The sequence below is a fragment of the Opisthorchis viverrini genome (assembly GCF_000715545.1).
Source record: "Opisthorchis viverrini unplaced genomic scaffold opera_v5_208, whole genome shotgun sequence".
Lineage (NCBI taxonomy): Eukaryota > Metazoa > Platyhelminthes > Trematoda > Opisthorchiida > Opisthorchiidae > Opisthorchis > Opisthorchis viverrini.
In genome coordinates, this window is record NW_008751863.1 from 762494 (window position 1) to 773629 (window position 11136).

General features: G+C 45.8%; 1 protein-coding gene across 1 annotated transcript in view; it reads right to left on the minus strand.

Annotated features, from left to right (window-relative positions):
- Positions 1–8027, minus strand: part of T265_08214 (hypothetical protein) — a gene marked incomplete at both ends in the record, with an annotated part of 15815 nt that extends 7788 nt beyond the window's left edge. The window contains 4 exons of the mRNA XM_009173949.1: positions 669–995; positions 1042–1106; positions 4643–4834; positions 7940–8027. Of these exons, the coding sequence (XP_009172213.1) occupies positions 669–995; positions 1042–1106; positions 4643–4834; positions 7940–7993 (638 nt within the window). The remainder of the gene's footprint in view (positions 1–668; positions 996–1041; positions 1107–4642; positions 4835–7939) is intronic.
- Positions 8028–11136: the final 3109 nt, after the last annotated feature.

Sequence of the window (11136 nt, forward strand, 5' to 3'; positions counted from 1 at the left end):
CAGAAAACGGGTGTTTGGTGGGCCAGCAAGTAATTCAGCTGAGCAGCTACGATGTCTCGGTCATGTTTTACGCATGCCGAGCTGTCAACTACAGAAGACAGTGCTGTTTTATGTGCCTAATTAGGAGTGGACGGAATATGACCTGGTAGGAGAGAATGACACCACGAAAAGTCCGAGTGTTGTAGGCCTTCCGGTGTGGGACCCATGTAACCGTCTGTGTGCTTGGCTGAAAACACTGGGAGATAAGTCGACTAATCCATGACAGTCGCCTTCATGCTGTCAGTTTTTAAACACAGTATCTGGCTGAAAGCTGGACCCGCAAACATCTCGTGTTATCGCAACTCTATTCTTTTACTGACCTGGCATTTCTTAGATAAACTGATTTGGTTTTGAGGCGCTGAAGCAAGGGTTTTAAGCTGATGTTGCTGCCAGTGATGATTACGGCGATGAATTCGAGTTCAAGGCAGACGACAGGAATGATTCATCCAGTAGTGAGTGGCCATCACAGATTATCAAGAGTAAGGAGAAACAGCATAACGACAAGAAACTGTGAACTAAACGACAAAATACACCCACTGTCATTCCATGCATTTTTATAGACATGCATTGCTCAGTTGGCAGTAGCTCAGTCACAAGCATGAAAAATGACCTCTCTTAGGGTAACTCACAGACTTAGGACAGCTTGCATTGATATGTAGAGAGCGGGGACGCTGAACGTTTCAAAAAAGATTTCCGCCATTTTCTCCCGATTGCGTTTCGGGTTGTACGGAGGTTCAGTCAGCAGTACAGGATGTTCTTCGCTGCTTACCATCAGCTGGTCTTTACTGTACACGTACGTCCAGATACGCTCCATATCATTCCAATCTCGGATGATACCGTGTTCAATTGGATATCGGATGCTTAACAAGCCACGGTGTTCCTCCGCTTTGGGGCCAATGAATTCATCGCCTTCCAAGGCACCAGCCATTACCCGGACATGTTTCGGTCGCCCAATACTTCAAGAGATGAGGTTTATCCATTTTACGAAGCTGGGAAACTTACTAGTTTGGAAATCGATACTTGGGTACCTGATCGCCAGCAAACCCAGCCTTGAGGATACCGGTGCCCTGAAAAAGATAATCAAAATAGATAGGATCAGAAAGAAGCTACAGCAAACAAGCAGGCCAAAAAGCCTCACTTCATGATTCCATAAATTATCCAGAAGCTCCTAGCATATTACGGAAGGCTATCATAGGAATTGAACTGATTGATAGGAATGCATACCGTCCGAGTATAAGGTAGTCCATAGAATGTCCAGAAATCAGTACCATGGTAACATGGAAACGCTTCGTAGGGGAGACCGCCGCTATATGAAATATGGCTCGAAGAAATACCGAAAAATAGAACATGCACCAAAGCTGGTGCATGTTTCACTTACTACCCTTGTGATAATGCTCTCATATCTTATAAAACTCATCTATTGATGAGAATAAAATTCATATTAAAAGACTTTTGACGCAGATGAGGCTGGCGAGAAACGTAAATCCGAGTCTTATGTAAGCGGAAAAGCCAATTAACTGTACAGTTATTTTACACTTGTTATGAATAATAAGCAATGTGCACTTCACGAATTTCAACGGAGGTCCGGACCATCACCCTGTCAAATGGGAGCTTCACCGTAAATACAACTACAAGTAGTCTATGAATAGTGGTTAACTTGCACTTGAACTTTAAAAAGTAATCGATTAGAGTCACGCGTAATCAACCTCAAAAGGTTGCTGCTTAAAAGGTTGGAACCAAAACGAATGTATAATGTGCGAACTGCATGGTTGAAGGGCTAGTTGCGCTATATCCTGTCCAAACGCAAGGATCAGTCATTTGTAACTAAATTGTTGTGAAACATACATGATGTTTCATTGTTCTCCCTGTGTCAGCTCAGTTTTCTAATAGCTACAAACTGTTAATGAGGCCATGGTGCATACAGCTGCATATTTACCCGATGAAATGTGAGATGCCATCTGATGTGTTGAAACTGGCAGCAGACGATGAACAGCCCTCATGTCCAACTAAAACCTTTGAGATTATCATCACCATCGTCACCGACACCACATCAGTATTCAACACTGATGCTCCGTTGTCGTCCTATATGATGGCTAATGGTTGGAGCGCGAATTTACTGACCGGAAGGTTCCCCAATCCAACCCGACCTCTGATTGTCGACTTCCCAGTCTAGGCTTGGACAACCTGGCAGTAACACAGCCTTCGTGTCTCCTTCTGGTAGTATGGCGGTTAGGCGTCGAAAGGGTGCTACAGCTGAACGATTTTTGTTGCAATCTATTCCGGCATCTGATCTCACCCATTCCCAAAATCTGCTTGCGGACCCTACAATGCGAAGCGTTGATGCCACAGATTGGATCCAGAACGGTTGCTGTCAGCCGAAACTTGGCTTTTCGTTTCTGAATTTATATTTTGGGCTTGATGGTGCTACGGAATTTTACAAAGAGACCGAAGAGATACAGCGCCTTTACCCAATAAACAACGCAAATTGAAAGGAACCAACAGGCTACGGAATTTCCGCCAAAACATCAGCACCGTGACTACTTTTACTGATTACTACAAATTATCCTTCAGAGATGGCAGACAGCATTCGCGATATTCTGAAGAAGTCTAAGATTTTCTGCCGGAAAATACATCACAGTTGTCATGGATCCCCAGGAAAGGCCTACGTTTGTATTCGCTGCCAAGTCAGCATTCCGCCTGAACCAGCTCAGGTGGTCTCTCTGGGCTACACCCCTAGGATAAGCCGATACAACACATTTAGGATCACCTAAATCAGTTGAACCAGAGTACTGTCGTACCCGAGCGACAGGTGGATGTCTATTAAGACGCACATCCCGAGAGAGCCATATCGGTGGTTACCCATGTAGTGGTGCGTGTGACATGCAGGCAAGTACATGTACACAGTCATCTATGGCTTTAATGGAAAAGCGCGCTGATTTATCATACTTTTGTAGTTGGGATGCAGCACCCTTTAGGGGCCTTGCTGTCATACCAGCGGAAGGAAGCATAAGGGCTGGGATACTGCCAGGTTGCCCAAGCCTAGACAGGAGCAGTCGACATGCTGAGGTTGGGTTCGAACTACGGACCGGAAAGTCCTTAAGTTGGAGCCCTAGCCAAAGAGGTAGCTAGAGTTCGGTGTGCTGAATGCTAGAATCTTATAAAGATAAACAAAGTGCGACGTTCGAGTTGAGGATTTTCGACAGTATGCGAAAAGATGTCAAGTACGCGGTATATGTGAACTTCTCGTGTTGTATGGGAGAATAGCTAGTTACCGAGAAAGTTTCAGCCGCCAAATCAGAATGGCCGCAGTTGGTACGCGTGCAGAACCTACAGATAAAGAATTGATATTGCTTCGGCTAGTGCAGTTTCTTGCAGAAGTTGACAACCAGACAGCACGAAGACGACCAATTACGGGATCCAATCAATCAAAGAAAAATCAACTCCGGAGGTAAGATCTACAACGTTCGCCTAACCCACTGCATCAGCCGCACGACCTGTTGGAGTTTATACGCGGTAATGCTCATTAAATGAAGTCATACTTATATTCCATTCGGGTTTTGAAAGCAAAGCAAACCGCTACCGGTGGTGTTGAGGTTGCTTAGGCAACTGGTCAGCCGACATTTTTAAGAATTCGGTCGTAAAAAACCACGGCACCCCTTAGTTTAAATCATAAATCGTTCAGCTGTAAAACCCTTTCGGTGCCTAACTACCATACCACCCGAAGGTTGCACGAGGGCTGGGATACTGCCAGGTTGCCCAAGCCTAGACAGGGGAAGTCGAGAGGAAAAGGTCGGGTTCGAACCACGGACCTTCTGGTCAGTAAATTCGCGCTCTAACCACTTGGGTCATCTCGCCCGCTTAGTTGGCAAGTTTCCATACAACCCGAGGGAAACACAAGGGATGAGATACTAACAAGTTATCGTAGCCTAGAGAGGGGCAGTCAAGGAGCCTGGGTTGAATTTGAATAAGGCCTTCTGGTCAGTGACTTTGTGCCTTGAAGTCTGAACTGTCCCGAACTTCCGGGGACAAAACCAATGGAAATTCTGAGAAGCGGACACAAAGCGGCCAACTTAAGCATTAGCATGGTGTTATTCACTTCCCAAGGTCCACGGCTGACATGCCCATCGATGGAACCCATTGGTCATCAGATGGTGGTCAGGAAATAATATTGACCAAAGACAGGCGTCAGTAACAACCTGTTTTTGCCTACGTGCCGTGCTGTATATAGCAATTAAAGCACCATCGACGACACGCGGACCGACATACCGTCGGGGTGCTCAAATCTAGTCAGGACAGTTAGGGCTCTCACCCAAAACCCTGACCAACGTGCAATAAATTGACTGTTAGCACAATACTACCATTTTTCGAGGAACAAGTAGCCACGCGTTGCAGTCCCCAGTCTGGATGGCCAGGTGACTGCTTCAGCTTAACTATTCACTAACCAACTTGCTGTGAGGAATTGTACCAGAACCACAAGGACAACCTCCGGTTCAGCTCAACGGGTCACGCAGACGCACAATCCGTAACACCACGGCAAGGTTAAGTTGCTTCAAGAAGAGATAAAAAATCGTTCAGACGTGGCACCCTTTCGGTGCCTAACTACCATGCCACCAGAAGGAAGCACGAGGGCTGGGATACTGCCAGGCTGCCCAAGCCTAGACAGGGGAAGTCGAGAGGTAGAGGTCACGTTCGAACCACGGATCTTCCGGTCAGTAAAATCGCGCTCTAACCACTTGGACCATCTCGACCCCTCAAGAAGAGATAACCTGTCAATTTCCAAACTGCTGAGGACAAACTTAAACAGGTCGGATAAATCCGATTCCGGGTACAAAACGTTGCCGTTACTATTCGATGGATGTTCGGCCTACCTTCGTCGCGGAACGAAGGTCCCTCTCTCCAAGCCCATCAACTTGAGAACTACGCATCATGCGATACTCCCAACCACTTCAACGTTGCAATGGTCCTGCAGGCTGGACTGCTGGAGATCAATTCCTGAAGGTTTAGCCATACCAGGAAGGCTAACGGAAAGTAACTAAACGAAGAACACCGGGTCCCCGTATTGCGATAGATCATTTTTCGCGGTGGTCTGGAGGTAAAGTCGTATTGTATTCTGTTGTAGGAGAGTCAGCAAAATGTTTTTCTTTGGAACTCTAATTACCGGCGCATCACTCTACACAGCCGAAAGACTCTTAAAACCAAAATCTGGTGTTACTCCAATTCCTGATTAGCCATACCAGGAAGGCTAACGGAAAGTAACTAAACGAAGAACACCGGGTCCCCGTATTGCGATAGATCATTTTTCGCGGTGGTCTGGAGGTAAAGTCGTATTGTATTCTGTTGTAGGAGAGTCAGCAAAATGTTTTTCTTTGGAACTCTAATTACCGGCGCATCACTCTACACAGCCGAAAGACTCTTAAAACCAAAATCTGGTGTTACTCAGAAGGTACCCGCTGCGCGAAGTCGCATTAGGAGTTAGACGGTTATGCTCTACTCCCTGCGCCTGTAGGACCAGGCCAGTCCCCTAAAACCAAGCTGGTCATCCTGTTGAGTCATTGACTCCAAGAAGAGTCCACCAAGAAAGTGCTAACAACCGCTACCTCTACCTCTTAGTTCAAAATTTTGAGTCACGAGCTAGAGGAAGGGCCTCAAAGCAGCACGCTATATTCTCCCGGTGCCTCGTGGGTCAGACTTCTGAGCCAAAGGTTCAAGATGCAGTACTTCAGCAAACCCCCTTCTTCGGCATGGACAATCGAGTATTATTCGCCCTTTTCATTCACCCACTCGTCCCCACGCCTCTACCACCCAAGTCCTCCGGATTCATTTATCTGTTAATAGCCTAAATACTTCTGATGCACAGTTCCGAACGCGCTTTTCAAACCCTAAAGTGTAAGGTGATACTGCGGCCAAACCTGATATTTGCATGTGAACTATGTGGTAAACAAGTTCGTCTATCCGGACAGTTGGTGAACTAGTTAAATACGGAATCATTTTCTGGAATGGGAAGGTCACGTCAGCGTTTGCCAACCTCCGACGTCCGTGGCACCAACGTAACACCAGCTTGAATGGTAAAAGTAGAATGTATAATGTCGCGGTCCGATCGGTCTCAATTTATGGATCAGAGACAGCCGCTGTGCGTGGAGGCATTCAAAGGCTGTGTTTGACAACTACTCCATTCCGTCTGGTAGTAAAATCAGATCAGTAACGCTGAGGTATAAAGTAGAATAATGTCGCGGTCCGATCGGTCTCAATTTATGGATCAGAGACAGCCGCTGTGCGTGGAGGCATTCAAAGGCTGTGTTTGACTGACACTCCATTCCGTCTGGTAGTAAAATCAGATCAGTAACGCTGAGGTATGCGAGATTGTTTTTGGGAAAGCACACACGCACACACACTCTCTCTTTCGATAAATCGACCACTAACGATTCACAGGTCATCCATCGCCCTTATTAGGTATCTTGAGTCCTGCTAAATGGAATGGACAGATAAATTTGTCGTTGGTGCACGCCTGCCTTACTCCCTTATTCTCCTTATACTCGGTAAAAAATCGTTCGGTTGTAGCAACCTTTCGGTGCCTAACTGCAAGTCTACCAGAAGTAAGAACAAGGGTTGGGATCCTGTCAGGTTGCCTAAGCCTAGACAGGGGAAGTATAAAGTCAGGGGTCGGGTTCCAACCGCGGACCTTGCGGTCAGTAAATTCGCGCTCTTACTGCTAAGCCACCCTCGGTGGACGAAATTGTAGCAGTTAAAACCACTGCAATTCGGTGCACGGGTTGTAAAGTAAAAGAACGAACTAATAAAAGGACCATGTGGCAGTTTTCCATCGAAACACATTTATGTTCCATCACTAATTTAATGTCCTGGGGGTTGGTGACCACCTTTCTAGTCGGATGGACTCCGGGTTCGCTTTCCTTACTGAATAGTCAAATAACCCAGGCATATCGCTGCCTTCGAAGTGAATGAAACCACGTCGTGCCGCATATTATATTGACCGTCTGCACCTGAAACTATGCAAACATAAACGGAAGCTCACCTTCGAGTGGCGACGACGTCTGGGCGACTTTCTTGACGATAATCTAAGATTGTTACTACTATATGTCTACATTGGGTTAAAACTCCCATATCGATATGAATTTGGCAGTGGATGGAGATTCCAAACCGGATGTTTTGGAAAACAAGACAAAACCAATGGGCAACATGGGTCCATCAGATCAGAGTTTGCTATAGCGAACTGCCTATAGTCAAGGGTTAAGTATGGTTAAATTTAACGTAATCGGATGCAGACAAATCCAACCTCAAGAGAATGCTGTCAATCGCTATAGCTACAGACAGACTGTACCAACGAGGAAGGGGGTCTCGGGGCGTATTTCCGATAGAATCAGAAGGCTGATTTACCAGAAGTGACCTAGGAGTACTTGAACTGAAGCGCTTATACCAAATTTACACTAGGCCTATTATACCCGCACTTCAGGCGAATGTTCACGAAAGGCTAGGACCGAGTTAAATCGATTCAACAAAAACGCACCGAAAATATCACAGGTCCCTGCTCCAACATCACGCTTTTAGGTATGCGCATTACGCAACACTGGCACACACGGGGTGCAACTAACGTCCGTATAGCAAACAAAGCAACGAACGAGGAAAACTATGGTCGCCCTACAAGAGGTTGTGTACAGACAACAGGGCGTACGTTCGATCATGTCATAAAATCACCAGAGAACAGCTAGAGATCTTTCGGACAACATCTGTCCTGACAACCCACAGTCAACTATAATTTCAGCCCGGGAATCATGACCACGGAGTCACCAGTCTCATTTAAGTTTATACACTGAAGCTCCTATAGGGGATAACGTGCACGCATTAAACGCTGGTTTTTGGAACAACTGGCCTTCGAGGGTCTTACCGTATCAATAACTACGGGCTGGTTGGCGATAACGTCGTAAGAATCCATCGTCATCTTGAAGATCACCGAAATCAGCAGCGGACCAAACTGAAATCCCGCGAGTGATTGGGTGAAAAATTATCACGTGACAATCACGAGTTTCATGCTGTAGGCCAAAGGTTTCCTGGCGGTCCAAGTGAAAAAGACTCTGATAGGGTATAGCCAGCCGACAGCTCCGGCATTATGATCCCCGGAACTCAGGAGTTTGGTGGGATGTTTGACGAACTTCCTTGTGGAAAGTCAGGTAACAGTGATCAGGAAAACCCCAACTAACGATGTCACCCCACACAGTAGTGAGACGCTTGCATTCAACCGCCAAGTTCGGCGAAAAGATTAACAACCAAATGGTGTTTATTGTTTACTGTTTACATGAGATTTTTATTTCCAGTTTTTCTTCTCATTACGGTTTTCGCGCTTTTTTCCTCTACGGATTCACGGATTCACGGATTGATGCCGTGAATCCGTGAATCCGTTCTACCCAGTTTTACCATTGGTTTTATTTTTGTTTCTTTCAGAAGTAACGGAGTGGTTTACTGCGTCTTCGTTGTGTAAACGAAGACACATTACGCCGTAACACGTGCTAACCGGAGTGACAACTTGTCAAATAGAAGTGAGCACATGCTGTATATCCCGTGATCAAGGATTGGTGGCCTTATGTCATGTCCGACCACGAGTTAATCACGTCGCTAAGCGTCCGTTCGTGGCCAGAAAGTAGTGTGGCACTTTGTATACTCCTTTTGTTTTAATTATAACATTACGTATCTTGTCAATTGCGTAATCGTATTTTCGTTTGAATGCGAAAATCTATGAAAACGCGTCGTTATGCAATCACACGTAATCCAAACCCGGCCACGAGCTTGGGATTCCTCTTCCATTTTCACTTGCGCTTACAGCAGTTGTTCATGAGTTTCATGTGCTAACTCTGGTATCGAAACATTTTAGACGACTATGTGCGACAATTTTTCAGAAGACCCCTGGAAACCATGATTGCATTTTTATTTATTCGTTGAACTTGACCCGAGAAACTTGAGCGAAGGCCTCGATCCTGTGCATCAAACCGTGAATCCGTGATGCCAGCACTTTTCAAATAGATATCAACGCCGCAATGGAGGGGTTGCTGGAATTGCACTCCCCTCTCATTGTTGGTCGACGAACCCATAGTTCGTTTTTATGGAGCTCAGCAACGCATTTTTCGAGTGCTATGGTAATAATAATGATATCGGGAAGCTGGGTAAGATAACAAACTTGAGTATGTGGTTCACTTCAAGCATTTCCTTTGCAGTCCACCACGAAAAATCAGTATTCGTCGTCGTTTCTAAAAATCTGCCCACTTGTCCGCTTATTGCTCGCAACGATTTTCAGGTGTCCGCCTACTCACAATACAAGAAGAAAGTGCTCCACATTCGGCGTGTCCATCGAGCCGGCACTAAGTTTGCTGCCTCCCTGAAAGACGCTGATGCTGTGACGGTTCCCAAATTGCTTGAACATTTTCCTCCGGGGCCATCTTCACCTCTGAGAACAGTTGTGATTTTGTGAATAAGTTTTGGCCGATGGGGTTTTTCTTCGTCGATCCGAATAATACATGGGACCTATTGTATAGCTTTTGAAGCTCAGGGCATGAACTTCTATCAGACAACAATATTTCTCATTTCGGGGGGCACCTGGAATAGCCGTTCTACGATGAATGCCCACGCTTCATCGCTTGGATGTGAGACATCAAGCTGGCAAGCCTGCTGCCCAGTAATAAAGTCTCGCGCAAATTTTTTTCTCTTGCGCCTGTTTAGCGGGTGTAATCCGATGGACGACAAGGAACAAAACGACTCATACTCTGGTCGCATTGAGAGTGACCCTGTCCGTGAGCCTTTCAGTTGCAGTTGATGAATTCACACCAAAAACTTTCCCGTTTCTCGGTTCATTCATCCTATATTTGTCAAATTTTGAATGTTTCGGTAGATATATCGGTCCTCCGCACGCAGCGGTGCATAAATTTGATCCAGTTCGTTGTTGGTCGGATCATTTGTGGAGTGCCATGCATCTAGCAATTTCCTCGTGCCTCCGCATGCCGTTTTTTGGGTTGAACTTGAGGATATTTGAGGCATCGTACATCCTGACGATCGCGTTGTGCTCCCTCGTTCTTGCGCATAAAATATCTTTCCGATTCGCTTCAACTTAGGTTATGTTGCAGTGGATTTGGTTCCAAAAATAGTTTTGTTGATTGTTTCTTGGTTGTACCTTGGTTTTGAGCTCAGATTTTGTAAAGCGGCATCTGATCCGTGGGCTACGAAGAGTCCCGTTGAGCTTATAAGCTAGCCGCCATTTTCGATATATATTTTTGGTTGAACTACCTAGCTGGTTGCTTGCTGCCGCTGTTGCTCTCGTTGAGATGCCTTCTTTCTCATGCTTTTTTGAACACTAAATGGGTGGTTTCCTTCTTCCTCAGCTCTGTGGTATTGCAATAGGTGTAACTGACCCTTAGACGCACACCCTAAATTTTTCTCAAACCTTGGTTTGTAGGAAGGAATTTTTTAACATAAAGTTTTAGTAGTTGATGGTATTTATAAGAACTCTTAATATCTCCGCGATTTGGCTGGAAGTTATTTAGACCTACTCGAGATCCACTACGCGAGATCAAAGTGAGACAGCCACTTGTGACTTGTACAAGACAAAGTCTTCTATCGTCGTGGCAGTCTTCCCGTCAAAGAAGATTAAGGAGTTTGTCATACTTTTTAAGCTATTTTGTTTTTATTGTGGCCAGTACACTCCACATGGGGCACCCGGCAAGGTTTAATTTCACCAGCATGCCAAAACCTTGATAGTGCTGTTGGATGAACTACTGTGTATATGGGTAGAATGAGCGGACAGCACAATGGGGTAGCCAGCGCTTACAAGTCCTGACACAAATTAAACAAATTAAAACGGTGCTTTACACGCTCAGCGGAAAATTATTAGGGGCAGGGCAAGCCACGTGCAAGCCATCAGACTGGGTATGGCAGGCACGTTACCATCACTGCGACGTCGTACACGAGTCCGTGGGCAGCACCGTGTGCGAACATTTGGGACCAGTCAGTTGGGTTTTCCAGGCGGCCAAAAATGGTCACAATGTCTAACTTCAGTGGGGCTTCGCTGCCCGATTTAAAAAACGTAACTGATATTCAGGT